Source organism: Pelodiscus sinensis, chromosome 25, assembly GCF_049634645.1.
Source record: "Pelodiscus sinensis isolate JC-2024 chromosome 25, ASM4963464v1, whole genome shotgun sequence".
Lineage (NCBI taxonomy): Eukaryota > Metazoa > Chordata > Testudines > Trionychidae > Pelodiscus > Pelodiscus sinensis.
The window spans coordinates 1,711,256-1,732,072 of NC_134735.1; the positions used below are offsets into that span (position 1 = coordinate 1,711,256).

General features: G+C 66.7%; 1 protein-coding gene across 2 annotated transcripts; it reads left to right on the forward strand.

Annotated features, from left to right (window-relative positions):
* Positions 1–7,882: 7,882 nt before the first annotated feature.
* FAM110D (family with sequence similarity 110 member D) lies at positions 7,883–16,421 on the forward strand. 2 transcript variants are annotated; one of them, XM_075908786.1, is made up of 3 exons: positions 7,883–7,997; positions 9,707–11,119; positions 14,559–16,421. In XM_075908786.1, the coding sequence occupies exon 3, from the start codon at positions 14,912–14,914 to the stop codon at positions 15,842–15,844; it is 933 nt and encodes a 310-aa protein (XP_075764901.1). In that variant the 5' UTR covers positions 7,883–7,997; positions 9,707–11,119; positions 14,559–14,911; the 3' UTR covers positions 15,845–16,421. The 2 variants fall into 2 exon arrangements, with proteins under 2 accessions (XP_075764901.1, XP_075764900.1); XM_075908785.1 differs by having other exon boundaries at positions 9,707–9,869.
* Positions 16,422–20,817: the final 4,396 nt, after the last annotated feature.

Sequence of the window (20,817 nt, forward strand, 5' to 3'; positions counted from 1 at the left end):
TGGGGCTGGAGACCCACTCATGTCAGGGGCTAGTATTAGCTTGGTCCACTCATGGCAGCACAGTCTAGCGGTTAGATCGGGGGGAGGGGGCTGAAAATCACAGCCACTCCTGCCACTGATTTCCCGATGGCCCTGGGCCAGGGCTGCTCCCCCAGGGGCCGGGTTCGGCTCCATTCCTGCTGGTTTCCAATGCGACGTACCCCTTTGCTGAAAGGCACCAAGGCAGGGCAGACAGTCGCCCTTGGTCTCCCGTTGCTGCCTGAGCAATTAGCAGGACCGTGCCTGCTGCATTTTCACAGCCCAGAAGGCGCCCACCATCCTCACGGGGCGGCGGCGATGGCAGGACAGGCAATGGCGCAGCTCAGCCGCTGCTGGTCACTGTCCACCCCGGGGCCCGGATCTCTGCCCCTCCCTGCGAGCTGCGGGGCTGCGGCCGTGCGGGCAGCAGCCTCGGTCGCTTCCCTGGCCGGGCTGCAAATGGATTTTCCCCCCCATTGCTACTCTCGTAGCTCAGGGGGGTCGCTGGGCTCGCGCAGTCTGGGCCAGCCGGCGTGAAACGTGTCCCCTTAGCATGCTAGGGCCCCGATTCAGCCTGGCTCCAGAGCATGTGGCATTCAGCAGCAGTGGGGCTAACCCTGTCCTTAAAGCCAGGCTCGTCTCTGGCTGAATCGGGGCCCGGTACGCCAGCAGGACCGTGTCGGGGTCGCCTGTGGCCGTGGGAGGGTGTCTGATCCCTGGCGCCGAGCGTTTGAACCATCTCCAGGCCTGTTAACGCCTTGTGCGGGTTGAGAACAAAGTGAGCATCGCTCTGCGGATGTACGAGCAGGGCTGGAACGAGCCGAGTTCTAGCACCTTCCCTCGGGCAGCTGCGCGCCAGGTGAGGACGGTCTCAAAAGATCCCCCTGCCCTCCCTCGCCAGACCGAGCTCTGCTCGCACCCCCGGCATGGATTGGCAGGAAGGTCCCGCCAGCCGTAGCTCCGTTCTGCTGGCGTGGGGAGGGTTGGAGGCAGCCTGGCAAGGAAGCCTGAGCTAGCGGACGTGGGTCATAAGAACAAAAGAGCAGCCAGATGGGGTCAGAGCAAAGGTTTATCCAGCCCGGTGTCCTGTCTGCCCACGGCGGCCAGTGCCAGAGGGAGGGAACACAACAGGGAATCCTCACGGGATCCCTCCCGTCACCCATTTCTAGACAAACGGAGGCTCAGGACACCATGCCTGCCCAGCCCGGCTCAAGCCATCGATGGACCTAACCTGCAGGTATTTATCTAGCTCTTTTTTGAACCCTGTTAAAGTTCTAGTCTTCACCACATCCTCTGGCGAGGAGTTCCACAGGTTGACAGTGCGCCGAGTGACAAAAAACTTCCTTTTGTTTGTTTTAAACCTGCTGCCTGCTAATTTCATTTGGCGAGTTTTAGTTCTTGTGTTATGGGAACCAGTAAATAACTTTCCCTTATTCACTTGCTCCACCTCAGCCATGAATTTAAACCAAACCATGGGGCAGTGAGAGCAGAGCGCGAGGGTGATACGATGTGCCACGGCGGGTCGTGGAAGTGACCAGGGAGCCTGAAACGCATGGCCGGTGCCGTGGCTGCTGGCGATTTGCACCGGAATGGCCCTGGGCGGCCCCCGCTGATCTCACGCTCCCCGTCTGCGTCTGCACTGCAGCTACGCGCCTTGCCGGCATCGCCCTACGCGGGGGGGCAGCAAGCGAGCGTGTGTCACTGTCGGGACCCCCCCTCCCAGCAGGGCGTTAGCTGTGTGGAGGGAGTCCTCTTCTGGCCCGCCTGCACGGGCAGTGGGGCGGAGTGGGCACAGCTCTGTCTCCGGGGCAGGTTTCTCACTCCTGTGCCCCCCGGAGCGGTGCCGCCGGGACGTGCAGCAAGGGGGAGCTCATGGTAACAGGCCGATGCGAGGGCCCTGGGCCCTCCCGGTGTTGCCTCCAGTCAGGCGGGAGCTGGGGCATGGGCTGGCCCTCGTTGCTGGCATGGGCAGTGTGGGCTGCTGCTGAGGCAGGAAGGAACTGACGCTGCCGGAGAAAGTTGTTTGCCGAGCTCCAGACTCCGGTTCTCCTGGGGCATAAACAAGCCAGGCTGGGCTGCAGCCCCGGCTGGATTTCCCTTCCCACCCTCCGTCGAGTCGCCTTTCCTCTTGGCGGCAGCGTGTCCGTCGCTCGGCTGGCGTCACGCCCCGCCTGCCGGAGCCTGCTCTGCGCTGCGCTCCTAGGGACACGGGGGTGGGGTAGGGAAACCCGCTCGCGACTTTGGTTGGAGACCAGCCCTGGATGTCAGTGCAGCCCGACGGGGAGCCGGGCGGGTGGGCGTGGGGCACGGCGGGGGGACGCCGGCCTGTGGAGCCGCGAGGCTGGGTCTCGCTGGCGTCGGTAGGACTGGAGTGTGACAAGCAGCTGCGCCTGGGAGGGCGGGCGAGCTGGGGGGGGTGGGTGTCTCTGTCCTTGGCCTCAGTGTCCAGTCGACTCAGAGGGGTCGTCCTGTTAGTCTGTAACTCAGAGAACAGCGAGGGGCCCTGCAGCGCCTGGGGGGTCTGTCTACACTAGCCCCTAGTTCGAACGAGGGAGGCTAATGGAGGCATTTAAATATCCCGGGCTTCATTTGCATCTTCCCGTCCGGGCGCCATTTTGAAATTTCACTAGTACACGCGGCAGGGTCCCGGTAGTTCGAATGAAAGCCCCTAATTGGAACTGCCTTAAAGGAGGAATAACAGGTCGTTCGAACTGGGGGCTAGTGTAGACGTGCCCTCCGCGACCAACCCGCGGTCAGAGGGGATCCTGCGCGTTCGTGGGCAAACCCACTTCCTCAGATGAATGGAGAAACGTCGGGTTAGTTCAGGGAGGGCAAAAGGGCCAGATCCCGCCCACCAAGCGGCTTGATCCCGCCCACAGGGGGCCTGCCGCTCCCCCCACCCCCAGGCCAATCAGAGCGCCGTGCCCTTGGCAGGGCGGGAGGAGACTTTGCATGCTTCCTCCCGCCCCCAAGCCCTGATTGGCCTGGGGGTGGGGGGTGGGAGGAGCACACAAAGTCTCCTCCCACTGCCAGGGGCAGGAGTACCTAGGGGGAACCACCAGCGGTTCTGAACAGCTGGCAGTACTCTCTCAGGGTATGTCTACACTACAAAGTTAGTTCGAACTAACGGACGTTAGTTCGAACTAACTTTAATAGGTGCTACACTAGCGCTCCGCTAGTTCGAATTTGAATCGAACTAGCGGAGCGCTTAGTTCGAACTAGGTAAACCTCATTTTACGAGGACTAACGCCTAGTTCGAACTAGCTAGTTCGAACTAAGGGCTGTGTAGCCCTTTAGTTCGAACTAGTGGGAGGCTAGCCCTCCCCAGGTTTCCCTGGTGGCCACTCTGGCCAACACCAGGGAAACTCTATGCCCCCCTCCCGGCCCCGGACCCCTTAAAGGGGCACGGGCTGGCTACGGTGCCCGTGCCAGGTGCAAGCCTGCCAGCACCCAGCTAGCAGACCCTGCACCTGGCACGGCACAGAGCCACCCACCCGATGCCCCCCAGCCCACCCCCTCTTGCCGGGACCAGGCTGGCGGCTCCCGGGAGCTTGCCCTGGACCGCAAGAGGCGGGCACCTTCCTGGGCTAGTGCGGACATCGTGGACCTCGTCCACGATCTCCGCACTAGGCACAGGAAAGTGGCCGTCTAGGGCAGGAGAGCTGCCAGCCTGGCCACCCAGGACCAGGTGTGCATGAAAATCAAGGGGGTCCACTGAGACCCCCGACACTGAGCCCTGAGCTTACAATGGCCGTCCTGGGTCAGACCAAAGGTCCATCTAGCCCAGTAGCCTGTCTGCCGACAGCGGCCAACCCTAGGGACCCTGGAGGGGATGGACCGAAGACAATGACCAAGCCATTTGTCTCGTGCCATCCCTCTCCAGCCTTCCACAAACTTTGGGCAGGGACACCACTCCTACCCTCTGGCTAATAGGACTCCATGGACCCAACCTCCATGACTTGATCTCACTTCCCTTTAAACTCTGTTCTAGTTGTAGCCTTCACAGCCTCCTGCAGCAAGGAGTTCCACAGGTTAACTATTTGCTTTGTCAAGAACAACAACTTTCTCTTACTAGTTTCAAGCCTGCTACCCATTCCTTTCCTTTGGTGTCCTCTAGTCCTTCTTTATGGGAACTCAGGAAGAACTTTTCTGAATGCACCCTCTCCACCCAACCCCTGCTTTTAGAGACCTCTATCCTGTCCCCCCTCCGTCTCCTCTTTTCTAAGCTGAACAGTCCCAGTCTCTGTAGCCTCTCTTCATCTGGGACCTGTTCCCAACCCCTGATCATGTTAGTTGCCCTCCCCTCTCCCAGCCTTTCTCTTCCCCTCTCCCACCTCCTTTTCCCAGTCTCCCCCAGTTTTTTTCAATAAAGACAGAGTCAATGTTGGAAGAAACGTTATCTTTATTTTGTACATCAATAAGAAGGGGGGCTAGGGAAGGGCAAGTGGAAGGAGGTGAGGGAGGAATGGGGTACGAGCCCCTGATGGGGAGGACTGGGCTGGCTCTGCGGGCTTCTGGGGGTGGAAGATCTCCTGCAGCCCCCCAATTACTCCCTCTCCCCAGATGGCAGCCTGCGGCAAGTGCAGCCGGGCTGATGGCCGAGTGGTGTGATGTGCCCAGTGTGGGCACTCAGGGCACTCCAAGCCAGAACTTCTTTGCAAGCGGGGCACCCCTTAGAACTGTGTGTCCGGGGTGGGGGTCGGGACCCTTTAAGCGCAGCCCTCGGCTAGCCTGAGACAGTATCTCCATGCTCTAAGTCCTCCTTTTATGCCCTGCCGGCACTGCTTCCGGCCATCCTTAAGCCCTGTTCAGAGTCCACTCAATGTGGACTTACTAGTTCGAACTAGCAAAACGCTAGTTCGAACTAGTTTTTAGTTCTAGATGCGTTAGTTCGAACTAGCTTAGTTCGAATTAACTAATTCGAACTAAGTTAGTTCGAACTAGCGCTGTAGTGTAGACGTACCCTCAGAGGGGTGGGGGCAAAGACGTCGCCCCCCCAGACCAATCAGGGTCTGTGGGTGGGGAAGCACAGAAGTGTCCAGGCCCGCCCCTTCGGCCAAGGCCCCGCCCCTTCCAGGAAACCCGGGGCCACTTCAGAAATGTCGGAAGTGGGGAGGGTGGCCAGGTGTCCGGTTTGAACCGGGCAGTCCGGTATTTGAGCTTTCTGTCTGGGAAACAAATTGAGAAAATACCAGACATAGAAATCTTGGGTATTTTCTAATTAAGTTAGTTTTAGTATCATGAGTATCAGGACTTAGTTGCTACTGCCTGGCCGGTCGACAGGCTCACGCTGCGAGAGTCGCACTGCGTGAGAGGAGGGAAGGGGTTAAGGCGCGGGGCAGGGTGGGTAGGAGGGAAGGGGTTAAGGCACGGGGCGGGCTGGGCGGGAGGGGAGGAGTTAAGGCAGGGGGCGGGCTGGGCGGGAGGGAAGGGGTTGAGACATGGGGCAGGGTGGGTGGGAGAGAAGGGAGTTGGGGTGGGCAGGAGGGAAGGGGTTAAGGCAGGGGGCGGGCTGGGTGGGGTGGGCGGGACAGAAGGGAGTTAGGGTGGGCGGGAGGGAAGGGGTTAAGGGGAGGGGTGGGGTGGGCGGGAGAGAAGGGAGTTGGGGTGGGTGGGAGGGAAGGGGTTAAGGCGCGGTGCAGGGTGGGTGGGAGGAAAGAAGGGAGTTGGGGTAGGCAGGAGGGAAGGGATTAAGGCGCGGGACGGGGCGGGCTGGGTGGGAGGGAAGGGGTTAAGGGGAGGGGTGGGTGGGAGGGAAGGGGTTAAGGGGCGGGGCGGGAGGAAAGGGAGTTGGGGTGGGTGGGAGGGAAGGGGTTAAGGGGCGGGGTGGGCGGGAGGGAAGGGAGTTGGGGTGGGCGGGAGGGAAGGGGTTAAGGGGAGGGGTGGGGTGGGCGGGAGGGAAGGGAGTTGGGGTGGGCGGGAGGGAAGGGGTTAAGGGGCGGGGCGGGCTGGGCGGGAGGGAAGGGAGTTGGGGTGGGCGGGAGGGAAGGGGTTAAGGGGAGGGGCGGGGTGGGCGGGAGGGAAGGGAGTTGGGGTGGGCGGGAGGGAAGGGGTTAAGGGGCGGGGCGGGCTGGGCGGGAGGGAAGGGAGTTGGGGTGGGCGGGAGGGAAGGGGTTAAGGGGCGGGGCGGGCTGGGCGGGAGGGAAGGGAGTTGGGGTGGGCGGGAGGGAAGGGGTTAAGGGGCGGGGCGGGCTGGGCGGGAGGGAAGGGAGTTGGGGTGGGCGGGAGGGAAGGGGTTAAGGGGCGGGGTGGGCTGGGTGGGAGGGAAGGGAATTGGGGTGGGCGGGAGGGAAGGGGTTAAGGGGCGGGCTCGGTGGGAGGGAAGGGAGTTGGGGTGGGCGGGAGGGAAGAGGTTAAGGGGAGGGGTGGGGTGGGCGGGAAGGGAGTTGGGGTGGGCGGGAGGGAAGGGGTTAAGGGGCGGGCTGGGCGGGAGGGAAGGGAGCTGGGGTGGGCGGGAGGGAAGGGGTTAAGGGGAGGGGGTGGGCGGGAGGGAAGGGAGTTGGGGTGGGCGGGAGGGAAGGGGTTAAAGGGCGGGCTGGGCGGGAGGGAAGGGAGTTGGGGTGGGCGGGAGGGAAGGGGTTAAGGGGAGGGGCGGGCTGGGCGGGAGGGAAGGGAGTTGGGGTGGGCGGGAGGGAAGGGGTTAAAGGGCGGGCTGGGCGGGAGGGAAGGGAGTTGCGGTGGGCGGGAGGGAAGGGGTTGAGGGGAGGGGTGGGGTGGGCGGGAGGGAAGGGGTTAAGGGGAGGGGCGGGCTGGGCGGGAGGGAAGGGAGTTGGGGTGGGCGGAAGGGAAGGGGTTAAGGGGAGGGGAGGGGTGGGGTGGGCGGGAGGGAAGGGAGTTGGGGTGGGCGGGAGGGAAGGGGTTAAGGGGAGGGGTGGGCGGGAGGGAAGGGAGTTGGGGTGGGCGGGAGGGAAGGGGTTAAGGGGCGGGCGGGCTGGGCGGGAGGGAAGGGAGTTGGGGTGGGCGGGAGGGAAGGGGTTAAGGGGCAAGGCGGGCTGGGCGGGAGGGAAGGGAGTTGGGGTGGGCGGGAGGGAAGGGGTTAAGGGGCGGGGTGGGGCGGGAGGGAAGAGAGTTGGGGTGGGCGGGAGGGAAGGGGTTAAGGGGCGGGGTGGGGCGGGAGGGAAGAGAGTTGGGGTGGGCGGGAGGGAAGGGGTTAAGGGGCAAGGCGGGCTGGGCGGGAGGGAAGGGAGGTGGGGTGGGCGGGAGGGAAGGGGTTAAGGGGCGGGGTGGGGCGGGAGGGAAGGGAGTTGGGGTGGGCGGGAGGGAAGGGGTTAAAGGGCAGGCTGGGCGGGAGGGAAGGGAGTTGGGGTGGGCGGGAGGGAAGGGGTTAAGGGGCAAGGCGGGCTGGGCGGGAGGGAAGGGAGTTGGGGTGGGCGGGAGGGAAGGGGTTAAGGGGCGGGGTGGGGCGGGAGGGAAGGGAGTTGGGGTGGGCGGGAGGGAAGGGGTTAAGGGGCGGGCGGGCTGGGCGGGAGGGAAGGGAGTTGGGGTGGGCGGGAGGGAAGGGGTTAAGGGGCGGGCGGGCTGGGCGGGAGGGAAGGGAGTTGGGGTGGGCGGGAGGGAAGGGGTTAAGGGGCAAGGCGGGCTGGGCGGGAGGGAAGGGAGTTGGGGTGGGCGGGAGGGAAGGGGTTAAGGGGCGGGGTGGGGCGGGAGGGAAGGGAGTTGGGGTGGGCGGGAGGGAAGGGGTTAAGGGGCGGGCGGGCTGGCCGGGAGGGAAGGGGTTAAGGGGCGGGGCGGGCTGGGCGGGAGGGAAGGGGTTAAGGGGCGGGGCGGGCTGGCCGGGAGGGAAGGGGTTAAGGGGCGGGGCGGGCTGGCCGGGAGGGAAGGGGTTAAGGGGCGGGCGGGCTGGCCGGGAGGGAAGGGGTTAAGGGGCGGGGCGGGCTGGGCGGGAGGGAAGGGGTTAAGGGGCGGGCGGGTGGCTCTCCCCTGACAGGGCAGGTCCAGCTCAGTGGCCTGGCGGCTCTTGGCAAGGCAGGACCAGCCGGGTAAGTGTCTGTGCCCTGGGCTGTGTCTGTCCAGGCTGCCTGCCCCCGCCCCTCTCAGCTCAGCAGCGCGGCGTTGGGGTGGGCGGGAGGGAAGGGTCAAGGCGCGGCGTTGGGGTGTCCCGGGCCGGGCGGGGGAACGAGCTGGGCTGTTGCCCAGACCCCATGGAGCGAACTTGCTGGGCTTTGGTTCAGCCCCCGGCAATGGGGCTCGGGCTTCTGGTTCCTGCCCCGGACCCTGCTCTGGTGCCAGCCCTGGGTGCTTGAGCAGGGCCAGGCTCTGGGGTCCCGTGCCTGGGGACAGGCCGGCCCTGCTGTGCGCTCCTCTGGGAGCCCGGGATGGGCAGCCCTGGCATGTGGGTGCTGCCCCCGATGTCCGGCTCTGGGCCCAGCAACTTTCCCCAGGGAGGCCAGTTCTGCCTGCTTGGGGGGCTGAGCTGGGCTGCCTGGGGTTTAGGGGCTCTCTCTGTGGGACATGTGTCGGGGGCGGGGGGTGTCTCTGCGGGGCACGTGCCAGGGGGCGGGGGGTGTCTCTGCGGGGCACGTGCGGGGGGGCGGGGGGGTGTCTCTGCGGGGCACGTGCCGGGGGGCGGGGGGTGTCTCTGCGGGGCACGTGCCGGGGGGCGGGGGGTGTCTCTGCGGGACACGGGGCGGGGGGCGGGGGGGGTGTCTCTGCGGGGCACGGGGCGGGGGGCGGGGGGGTGTCTCTGCGGGGCACGTGCCGGGGGGCGGTGGTGTCTCTGCGGGGCACGGGGCGGGGGGCGGGGGGTGTCTCTGCGGGGCACGTGCCGGGGGGCGGGGGGTGTCTCTGCGGGACACGGGGCGGGGGGTGTCTCTGCGGGGCACGTGCCGGGGGGCGGGGGGTGTCTCTGCGGGACACGTGCCGGAGGGCGGGGGGGTGTCTCTGCGGGACACGTGCCGGGGGGGCGGGGGGTGTCTCTGCGGGACACGGGGCGGGGGGCGGGGGGTGTCTCTGCGGGACACGGGGCGGGGGGTGTCTCTGCGGGGCACGTGCCGGGGGGCGGGGGGGTGTCTCTGCGGGGCACGTGCCGGGGGGCGGGGGGTGTCTCTGCGGGACACGTGCCGGAGGGCGGGGGGGTGTCTCTGCGGGACACGTGCCGGGGGGCGGGGGGTGTCTCTGCGGGGCACGTGCCGGGGGGGCGGGGGGGTGTCTCTGCGGGGCACGGGGCGGGGGGCGGGGGTGTCTCTGCGGGGCACGTGCCGGGGGGCGGGGGTGTCTCTGCGGGACACGGGGCGGGGGGCGGGGGTGTCTCTGCGGGGCACGTGCCGGGGGGCGGGGGGTGTCTGCCCTGGAACTGCTTATTTCTGGCACCATGTTTGGGAGGCGAGTTCAGCTCCGGGGGCTTTTCACAGCCAGGCTGCTGCTGGCTCGTTTGCCTCGCCTGGCCCGGCCCGGGGGAGCTCAGCTCCCAGGCGGAGAAACGCTGGTTCAGGCTCAGGGCTGGGTCCGACCCAGAGGGGAAATCCCCGGCAGCAGCCCCCCTTGGTGAGCAGCCGGCGGGGATCCCCAGGGCCTGGTGCTACCGCAAGGGAGCGTCTCAGCCCTGGCTGCTGGGCGCTGCTGTCCCAGCGGAGGGGCCTGTGGGTCTGGGTGACTCCCCCCCCCCCCCCAAGTCTCTTGTCTCGGGGCTGGATTCAAGGTGCAGCGCTCCAGGCCAGATTTTCAAGAGCTCGTCTCCTGTTCATGGCAGGTTCATCACCAAGCCGAGCTCGCTGGCCTCTGGTATCCGGACCCACCCTCGCTCCGAACTGCCTCTCTGCCCGGGCAGTGCCCCTGGCGCAGCGTCCTTCCTCTCCCACCCTGGAGTGCTGTTCCTGTGTGCTGTTCGAGACCGGCTGTGCTCCACCCCAGAGGTGGGTGCAGTGAGCCTTACCGCTCTTTACCAGGTGGATGGTTGTGCGGATTAATGTGCATAACATGCTTTAAGGAGCCAAAGGTGCTGTAGCCAAGCAAAACGTTGCAGTCATGGTAGGAACAAGTGTGTTTTGACTCGGAGCAGCGTCTGTCTAGAGTACACAGGGGAGAGCTGGTAGAACATTTTCCTGACAAAATATGCAGTTGTGCTGAAATAAAATATCCCGTAGGGAAACCCCCTGGACTATTTATTTGCATTGCGAGAGCATAGCAGAGGCGAGTGCACGAGGGGCTGTACGTAGAACAGAGACAGTCCCCATCTGCAACATGTGACAGTCTAAAAGACAATCTCTACACCGGCATGTTCTGTCGACAAAACCCTCCAAGCGTCCCCATTGCGCAGAAGCCCAGAGACAGCAACAGGCGCAGGCAGGGCAGGGTGGCAGGAGGGAACCAAACTTGCTGATGTTTTGGACTTTTTTTTAAGCTGGGAAAGGCGAAAGGAAAGGGTTGAGCGACTGTTGCGTTTAGATAGAACAGACCGTTTCCTCTCCCCGTTTCTCAACTTTCCAACTTTCTGCTTCATGAAAATTCTCACCGTTTGGACGCCTCCGTCTCCTTCGGGAGGGAAGCAGAGGTGGCATGGGAGGCTTTTTTTCCCCGAAGGCTGGAAATTCCCCTTTCCTGGTGGTTTAACCACAGTGTCGGAGCTGGGCCATTCGCTCCCCGCTGATGTGATCCCTGCCCCGAGAACTGGAGCTGAAATTCCCGCACTCGGCACGGATCAGGGCCGGGAACCTTTTCACCAGCAGTGCCCTGGGGAAGGCGGCGGGGAATCTGTGCCCTTGTATCACTCTGACCTGGGAACTGCCAGCCTCTCCGTGGGTGCCATGGTCTCCCCCGAGGCGTGGGGTGGGATGAAAGGGCAGGGCAGGGCGTGGCGCTCAGCTGGTGGAGGGTGGGGTGCTGGGTTCAGCATCTCGGGGGACACGGATCCCTTCCTAACCCCACAGAATCAGACTCCAGCTGCTGCCCCGGGCCAGCCCAGACTCCAGCTTCTTGTCTCAGGGTCTCTGTGAGTTTGGTTCCAGGGGGCCTGGCTCTGCCGTCGACTCCCTGCGAGATCTCGGGCAACTTGCTTAACTGCTCCCCCGCACAATGGGACCGAGGCCGACGCGCCTCGGGGGGGCCCGTTTGTCGTGTGCGCAGAGATCCGGAGCTGAGCCGGGCCGGGCGCCCGCCTGACAAGGTAGCGGGGTGTCCCGGGACCCCTGGCTGGAGGGGAGCCGGGGGAGTGGGTGCAGCTCAGAGCACAGACCAGCTTTTCTCCAGCAATGGGCCCAGCCTGGCGTCTGCCTTGGGCTGCCACTCGTAGGGTGGGCAGGCTGGTTAACCCTCCGCTCCCTCCCAGGGACTCTCCAGAGCCATTTGTGCTAAAGGAAACCAGCTGCCTGGAGCATTTGCAGCGTCTGCGTCTGCTCCAGGCCCCCGGCATCAGCTTCAGCACCAGACTTACTGCCCTGCGCCTTCGGCTCAGACCTGGCTGCGTCCTCGTCCTGCCCCGCGGGGAGGGTCCCGCAGGCCGTGGCCAGTGAAAGCTCCAGGAATGAGCCATGGAGCAAAGCCAGGGCAGATTTTGCCCTTCGCCAGTCTGGCCGCAGGCTTGTTCCATGCGGATGGAGGGGGCTGGGGGCTGAGCCTCCAATCAGCAGTGGTGTTGGGACTGGCCCACTGCTCTAAATAGACAATGCAAATGGGGAAACTGAGGCACAAGGGAGTGACTTGCCTAAGGTCACCCAGCAGGTGAGAGCTGGGAGTAGAACCCATGCCCCTTGATGCAGTACTGTAACCACTGGGCCATGCTACCTCCCTGGGGACGCCAGCCCCACCAGCCACTGTGGAGTCACCACGCCAGTTGGCTGAGCCTTGGAGGGGCTAAAAACAGCCCTTCTGGTTTCCTTTCCGAAGGGAGCCCGTCCCCGCCCGGGCCGAGACGCTGCCATTAGTCCCGGCCGCACGGGAAGGCGAGTGGAGCCAGAAACGCCCTTGTGGCTTTTCCACCTCCTGCTTCTGGTTCCTCCCCCCGGCTCCGCTGCTGCTCCGGGAGGTGGCGCTGGCCGGGCCGGGGTGCTGGGAAGCCTGGGGGGGTCTGCGGCTTTTGCTGCTGGGTGGTCCTTGTTCTGTGCCCCTTGGGGCAGGGAGGGGAGGCGGCTGGTTCCTCTTGGAAGCTCTGCAATAACCCAGCCAGCGTGTCAGGCCGAGCGTTCTCCCCTTCCTGCAGGCTCCGGCCCCGCGAGCAGCCTGCGGCCCCCCAGGCACAGGCCCCGCTCCTGCCCCTGCCCCTGCCCCTGCCCCCTGTGTGCGTGAGAGCCGGCCAGGCAGCTGGGAGCAGGGCGGCCGTGCCACTGGGCCACAAGCCCTCGTGCCGCTGGGAGCGTGGGGGCAGCCAGCAGAGGGAGCGGGAACCTCGCGCCCATCCGCAAAATCCCCGCGCCCGACGTGCGCCCCCCGAGCCCCGCGCCCGACTCGCTCCCCCGCGCCCGACTCGCTCCCCCGCGCCCGACTCGCTCCCCCGCACCCCGCGCCCGACTCGCTCCCCCGCACCCCGCGCCCAACTCGCTCCCCCTGAGCCCCGCGCCCAACTCGCTCCCCCTGAGCCCCGCGCCCGACTCGCTCCCCCGCACCCCGCGCCCAACTCGCTCCCCCTGAGCCCCGCGCCCGACTCGCTCCCCCGCGCCCGACTCGCTCCCCCGCACCCCGCGCCCGACTCGCTCCCCCGCACCCCGCGCCCAACTCGCTCCCCCTGAGCCCCGCGCCCGACTCGCTCCCCCGCACCCCGCGCCCAACTCGCTCCCCCTGAGCCCCGCGCCCGACTCGCTCCCCCGCGCCCGACTCGCTCCCCCCGAGCCCCGCGCCCGACTCGCTCCCCCGAGCCCCGCGCCCGACTCGCTCCCCCCGAGCCCCGCGCCCGACTCGCTCCCCCCGAGCCCCGCGCCCGACTCGCTCCCCCGCACCCCGCGCCCGACTCGCTCCCCCGCACCCCGCGCCCAACTCGCTCCCCCTGAGCCCCGCGCCCGACTCGCTCCCCCCGCGCCCGACTCGCTCCCCCGCACCCCGCGCCCGACTCGCTCCCCCGCACCCCGCGCCCAACTCGCTCCCCCTGAGCCCCGCGCCCGACTCGCTCCCCCGCACCCCGCGCCCAACTCGCTCCCCCTGAGCCCCGCGCCCGACTCGCTCCCCCGCGCCCGACTCGCTCCCCCCGAGCCCCGCGCCCGACTCGCTCCCCCGAGCCCCGCGCCCGACTCGCTCCCCCCGAGCCCCGCGCCCGACTCGCTCCCCCGAGCCCCGCGCCCGACTCGCTCCCCCGCACCCCGCGCCCGACTCGCTCCCCCTGAGCCCCACACTCGACTCGCTCCCTCGAACCCCGCGCCCGACTCGCTCCCCCGCACCCCGCGCCCGACTTGTGCCCCCCAAACCTCGTGCCATCTGCAGCGCTCACTCTAGAGCTGGCACCAACCTCCCTGAAACTGCAGCCTCCACCCTCCCGGGTGCCCCCTCCTGCCACGCAGCATCTGTGCCCCCCGCCCTCTCGCCGGTGGCTCCCTTGCAGCGTGGCGGGTGCGGGGCTCGGGTCGAGGGCAGCATTCCCCTCCTTTCCCGTCCCCTCCTCGGGGCTGTCCGGGTGCCCGGCTCCGGAGGAGGCTCACACCAGAGCCCTCATCTAGTCCCAACACGTGGGGTGCCCCAAGCCCCCGCTGTGGGGGAGGTGTGGCCTGAAGAGATTAACCCCCCCCACCCGCCACAGACTCGTGTCTCCCTCCCAGCCACTCCACTGGGCTGCCCCTCACCTGCTGTGGGGCCTGGTCCCATGGGCCTGGCTTTGTTCTGGCTGCGGGGCCTGGACTCTGCCTCCTCCCAGCCCTGAGGGCATCCGGGCACGGGCGGAGTGGGGCCGGGGGGGCTGTAGCCGAGGCCACGTTACACTAGCAGGGTGGGGCGCAGGGAGGGGAGGGGGCCGGCGGGTGGGAAGCAGGGCTGGGGTGGGAGGTGGGGTGCAGCAGGGCTGGCCGGGGAAATCAGTAGGAGGAGGGGCAGAGACCCAGCCAGCGGGAAGCAGGGCTGGTCGGGGCAGTGGGGCTGGCCAGGGGAGACCGGCCGGGAGGGCAGTGGGGGAGAGAAGCGGCCGGCGGGAGCGGGACTGACCCGGGTGCACACAGATCCTGGGGCGCTGCCCGTCCCGGTGAGGCTCTACCGAGTCCGGCCCCAGGGATTCCATCCCGCCCCCCTGCCCTCCCCACAGAGTTGCGCTCTGCCTGGCTGGTAGACACACTGGTGCAGTGTGAGCGTATGGACCAGCCAGGCAGTTCGTACCGAGGCACCGATACTCCTAACAACAAGAACCTGACCTAATTAGCCAATCCCCGACATTTCACCTGGCTGGTGGTTTCTTAATTTGTTTCCCGGACAGAACCCGCAAATACCGGACTGTCTGGCTCCAAACCGGACACCGGGCACCCTAGATGCTGCCTGTTCGAAATGCTCCTTCTCTGGGAGCTGGGGGGGGGTTGGGTTTATCCCTGTCCCCTCCCCCCAACCTGGGGACGGGTGGGTGGCTGCTGCCCGTTGTCCCGCAGGGTGGTGGCCACTGCCACGTTCCCATCACTAACCCTTCCCTCCTCTCCTTGCAGGGGGAGCCGGGCCGAGCCGGGCGCACCTTCCCCGCGGCCCCGGAGGGCGGCCCCTGCGGTGGGCACAGAGCCGGGAGCTGAGCCCCTCTGGCTGTCCCGTCTGGATACCGGCTCCGGCGTCAGGGCGCAGAGCCACGGCCGTGTCTCGGGGCCGGCGGAGCACACGCAAGAACCCATTGGACAGCCTGGGCCTGTCAGGGCGTCCGTGCCAGCGTCCCCCGCGGGGCTTCCCCTGGCTGGCGGCTCGGCCCCGTCCCTGAGGCTGAGTGGCGGCCGAGGAGGCCTGTGTCCCCCGGAGCGGCCCCTTGCCCGCCGGGCTGCTCAGGCGGGGCCCAGTGTCTCTCTGCAGGCAGATGGAGGTGGGGGGCGGGGGCCGCACCCCCAGTGCCGTGGAGAGGCTGGAAGCCGACAAGGCCAAGTACGTGAAAACCCAGCGGGTGATCAACAGCCGGCAGGAGCCGGTGCTGCGCAGCGGCCCCCCGCAGCCGTCCCCTCGTGGCTGGAGGCGCCTGACGCTCCAGCAGTGCCACGAGATGTGTCAGGGCTCGGAGCGGGGCCGCGACAGCCCCCCGCCTGCCCCCCAGCCCCCCGTGCCGCGCCGGGGCAGCAGCAAGCGCCTGCTGAGGCCCGACTCGCTCATCATCTACCGGCAGAAACGGGACTGTGCGGCCCTGCCCGAGGAGACCGCCCAGGGCCACGGCCTGGTCCGGCGCCTCTTCCAGGGCCCCGGGAGAGACAAACACCCCGACTCCCCCGCCGCCAGGGGCCCTGCAGACAGGCAGCGGGGCCCGGAGGGAGACCAGCCCCCCAGGGCCTGGCTGCCGGGGGAGAAGGAGGCTGCTGGGATGCAGAGCCGGGGGGGCCGCCCCGTCAGCATGAGCACCAGCCCCACGGAGCCGCCCCCCCCGGGCAGCCAGGCCCAGCAGCCCAGCCCCCCGAGGGAGGCCAAGCGGGAGCTGAGCCGGGGCTTCTCCCTGCCCCTCTCGGAGAAGGAGCGCTTTTTCAGCTACTGCGGCCTGGACCGGGAGCTGGTGGAGGGGCTGGGCAGGGAGGGGTTCGGGCCGGCCCGCTGGGACGCGGGGGCCCACGTGCTGCGGGGCAGCGTGGGCTGGGCTAGCTCGGAGCGCAGCGGGACGGCCCCTTCCAGCGGCGGCGAAGCGGGGCCCGAGGAGCCGGGCCCACGGCTCTGCGCCAGCGTCTCCATCGTCGAGCGCAACGCCCGGGTCATCCGCTGGCTCTATGGCTGCCAGAGAGCCGGGGCCGCGGCTCGCGAGTCCACGGTCTGACGGGCAGCCCTGGCCTGGCCTCCAGCGACCTCCCGGCTCCAGGCCCGGGGCAGGATCCCCTCTCCAGGGCGGGGGGCCGGAGGAGCCCGGGCACCCACGGGGCAGATCCTTCAGCCCTGGGGAGAAACAGGCCCCCTCGGGCTCCTCCCACTGCCTGTGTGTGCAGTTCCCGGGGCTGCCAATAGGGGGCCTGCAGTGTAGACGGGGGGGGGGGCGGGTGCTTCCCCCCCCTCCCTGCATGGCCTAACCCTGCAGAGTGAGAGTGCAGGGAACACCTCTGAGGCCAGCACGCTCAGCGGAGCCTTCCTCCCGGGGGAGGTCGGGCGGGGGGTCGATGTGGCGGGGTTGGGCTGCTCCCTGCAAGTGGGGCTCCGGCTCTACCCAGCAGCGCCGTGGGCAGCCGTGGCACCTGGCTGGCCTGGCCCCGGGCCCCCCACGCCGCGTCTGTGCCACGAGAAATTGTTTCCTTGTGGCTGGTTCTGCAAAGTCGTGAATAAAGCTGCAGTTAAAACCCTGCCGTGGGTGATCCCTGCCCGGAGAGGGGCCCCGCAGGCGAGGACCCACTGGCCTTTCTCTGGACTCTGTCCCCCTCCCCCGGGGGGGCGGCGGGGCGGGGGCTCGGAGTCATTGCGAGAGCCGAGCAGGAGGTTGGACGGGGAGGTGCCTGGCCGATGTTCCCTCTAACGTTTTCCATCCATGTGTGGAATCATTTTTGTGGTGTGCACCAAGGCATGTGTGGATGTGCACCACCAACAAACACTGCAGCCGGCTGCGGGCACTCTGCCAATCAGCTGAGCGGCACCTGAATCTCTCTTGCGGGGGGCCAAGCGCTCAGCGTACAGGGAACATGCGACCCCCCCCCACACACACACTAGCAGAGTACAGCAAGATCTGCTTGCTCGGGGCTGGTGGGCCAGCTCCCTCCAGGGGCCTGCAGGGAGCTACCAGCAGGCTCTGCCCCCCGACACCCCCTTCCTGAAACACCCACCCTGCCCCGCTTCCCTCTCCCAGCCTGGGCAGCTGAACAGGCACCCCCACCTGTGCCCCAGGGATGAATTCCTCCTCTTTCCCGGAGTCCCAGGCCCCCTGATCTGGGCCTCCCCCTCCGGGGACAGGGAGTCTCTGGCGCCTGCCGGCTCAGGAGCTCAGCTGTGATGGATGGTTCCTTTCCTCTTGGCCTTCAGCATGCAGGGGGAGAGGAGTCGGGTTCTCTCAGTGCAGCGCTGAGCCCGCCGACTGTTCGTGTCATGTCTCTCCCTGCCTCGGGGGGGGGGGGGGGCCATGCCTGCAGGACAGATCCCCTCCCCCGGGCTGGCTCCCGCCGTGGCAGGGCCTGTCATGCTGCCGAGCAAAGGCTAACGGGCGAGAGGGGCTCTCGTGGGCCATGCAGAGGGAGGGCTGTCGAGAGCAGAGTTCCCTGTAAACCGTACACCTGGCGGCCGCCCAGGAGAGATTCAGCTGCCACCCGGCCGATTAGCAGAGCGCCCACAGCCGGCAGCGTGTTTGGACGGGTGGTGCACATGTGCACATGCCGATGCAGCCAGCTGAAGTTGTTTAGCCCTGCAAGATAATTAACTGTTGATATGGAAATACAGCTCGTGCTGGGCTGGGGAAGGAATCCGGGGTGTGGTCGTGTAAATCCAATTCAGCCAGGGCTGACGGAGGAGCGGGTGTTAGAATGGAATGTGCTGTATTGGAACTAATTTGGGCTGTTGTGGCATCACAATCCATGCTACCCCTATATGTGGGAACTGTCAAATATGACCCAAGTGCTTGCAGGAGAGACACCATCACTGCAAGGGGTCTCAGAGAACAAGCCTCCCCCGTCCAGAGTTGAGTGAACAGCGTGGGGGGAAAGGGCTTGAGCCAGCCTGCTTCATGTTGGCCAGGTGTGAGCGGTAAGACTGGTTCAGCCTGCCTTTTTCCTTTCCCCTAAAGTAGACTCCAGCGGGAACCTTTTCCCAGCCTAGGTAGTGGCTAAGGAGTTGAAATCACTAAATGCTGAAGTCACTGGTTTGGCCGGAGGCAGAGCCATTGTGAGCAGCTGGTGGGAGCAGTGGCAGGTGGTCAGCAGGGCGGCTGGCGGGAGCAGCGGCAGGTGGTCAGCAGGGCGGCTGGTGGGAGCAGTGGCAGGTGGTCAGCAGGGCGGCTGGTGGGAGCAGTGGCAGGTGGTCAGCAGGGCGGCTGGCGGGAGCAGTGGCAGGTGGTCAGCAGGGCGGCTGGTGGGAGCAGTGGCAGGTGGTCAGCAGGGCGGCTGGCGGGAACGTCTGGTGGAGCAAGCGGACCACAGGAGCAGCTCAAAGGTGGCATGGCCTCAGGCGCAACGAGTGGAGTCCTCAGGATGAGGTGTCTGGGTCTGCGCTGAGTGGACAGAGCTGTAAGTGGGGCCTTTGGAGTGGGGTACGGAGAAAGTTTGGGTAGGTGAATGGAACCCTGGCACTGTTGGACTGGTGAGCCCGAGAGGCAACGGACATTGCTCAGTCCCTTGGAGCTGGGACGGTTACTCGGGGGGGGGGGGGGTATGGACTGGTGAGCCCGAGAGGCAACAGACATTGCTCAGTCCCTTGGAGCTGGGACGGTTACTCGGGGGGGGGGGGGTATGGACTGGTGAGCCCGAGAGGCAACGGACATTGCTCAGTCCCTTGGAGCTGGGACGGTTACTCGGGGGGGGGGGGTATGGACTGGTGAGCCCGAGAGGCAACAGACATTGCTCAGTTCCTTGGAGCTGGGACGGTTACTCGGGGGGGGGGGGGGGGGTATGGACTGGTGAGCCCGAGAGGCAACAGACATTGCTCAGTCCCTTGGAGCTGGGACGGTTACTCGGGGGGGGGGGGGGCTATGGACTCTGTTCGTGGTAGTTCCCCAAGCTAACGCCATGTGACCTCTCTCCCTCTTTCATTCAAAGTTTCTTTTCCACGCTCAGGCTGTGTCTACACGGCAGGCTTTTTGCACAAGAATGGCTGTTCATGTGCAAAATCTTGCGGAGGGTCTACACTGCACGCGTGTTCTTGCACCAGTAAAGCGTCGGAAGAGAGGGCTTCTTGTGCAAGAGTTATTCCTCTCCCCATGAGGAATAAGCCCGCTTGCACAAGAGCTCTTGCACAAGAGGGCAGTGTGGATGGTCAACAGAAACCCCTATGGCTAAAATGGCCATCAGAGCTTTCTTGCACGAGACAGCATCCACACTGCCATGGACACTCTTGTGCAAAAGCACATGGCCATGTGGACGCACTCTTACACAAGAACTTTTACACAGAACTGTTGTGCAAAAGAGTTCTTGCGCAAGAAGCCTGCGGTGTAGACGGAGCCTCAGACTCTGTGCGTGCGCGCGGGGAAGGCGCCCAGGGGTGTGTGAATTTCCCAGGCTACGGGGTGGGGGCTCGAGCCGGTTCTGTGCGAGATGGATGAAAAGGAGACCCCTTGAAATTGAGCCCAGCCCTGGCTGCTGCTGGTCCTACCTGGCAGAAGTGTTACACTTGGTGCATGTCACAAAATGTATTCCGCACATGGATGGGACAATGTAGTGGGAACACTGGTGGCGAGACAGGCTGGCTCCTTCGCAGAGCCGGGGAAAGGGACAGGAGCCAAGATGGAGCCCGAGGCCAAGCCAACGCGACCGTCACCCCAGTCTGCCCTGGCCCCAGGGCTCCCCGCTTCGCACGGCCTTTCTCCCTGGCCAGGGAAGCACAAGCTGGAGGGGAGAGGCCGTGTCCTTGGGCACGTGTGAGCTCTGCAGCCTGGCTCCCCGCGTCTGGGGTGTGTGTGGGGGAAGGGGCCTGCCCCCATTTCTGCTGGGCCTTGCATGCGCCGAACCCCCGGACAGGCACCGGGGCCTTTCCGTCGTGCTCCCCCCACCCCGTCCGCGGTGGCGGATCCGCTGTGGCTGCAGGGAGCGGCGCAGGGCTCTGGGCGGAGACGCGGGAAAGGAACCGAATCCGCCATCAGGCTCCCTGGGCAGCGGAGCAGAGAGCGAGGGAGCTGGGCGGCCGAGGGGCTGGCAGGGGATCGGCTCGCTGCGCGGGTCTCTCTGGGGGTAGCTGCTGGGGGGCGGGGGGAGGGGAGAAGGAGCCTCAGGGTGCCAGTCCCCAGCTGAGTGGGCGGCTCTTGTCTCAGTGCTGAGATGGGCGGGTCTGTGCTGTCCGTGCACGGCCCCGCGGGATCCCCAGGCTGTGCAGCCCCGGGCGCGGTGACTGACGGGGCCCGGGGCCCCTCTGGCTCTGCCAAGCTGCATGGAGCTTCTGTTGAAGCCGTGTTGCCCCATGGAGCAGAGCTGATGGGCGCTGGCCTCGGGGGCCCTGCGGGGCGGACATAGCCACCGCCCCACGGACAGCACAGCCGCGAGGACCCTCTGGGCCCGGCCGTCTGGGCTCCCAGGCCGTGTGTGTCACTGGCCCGTGGGGCAGAGCGAGGACCGTCTGGGCCCGGCCGTCTGGGCTCCCAGGCCGTGTGTGTCACTGGCCCGTGGGGCAGAGCGAGGACCCTCTGGGCCCGGCCGTCTGGGCTCCCAGGCCGTGTGTGTCACTGGCCCGTGGGGCAGAGCGAGGACCGTCTGGGCCCGGCCGTCTGGGCTCCCAGGCCGTGTGTGTCACTGGCCCACGGGGCAGAGCGAGGACCGTCTGGGCCCGGCCGTCTGGGCTCCCAGGCCGTGTGTGTCACTGGCCCACGGGGCAGAGCGAGGACCGTCTGGGCCCGGCCGTCTGGGCTCCCAGGCCGTGTGTGTCACTGGCCCACGGGGCAGAGCGAGGACCGTCTGGGCCCGGCCGTCTGGGCTCCCAGGCCGTGTGTGTCACTGGCCCACGGGGCAGAGCGAGGACCGTCTGGGCCCGGCCGTCTGGGCTCCCAGGCCGTGTGTGTCACTGGCCCGTGGGGCAGAGCGAGGAGCCGTGTGGCCCAGCTGCTCCGTTCTGCCCCTGAGGCTGGGATGTGCTGCCCACACCAGGAGAGGCAGGAATCGCAGCGCCTGAGAGCTCCCT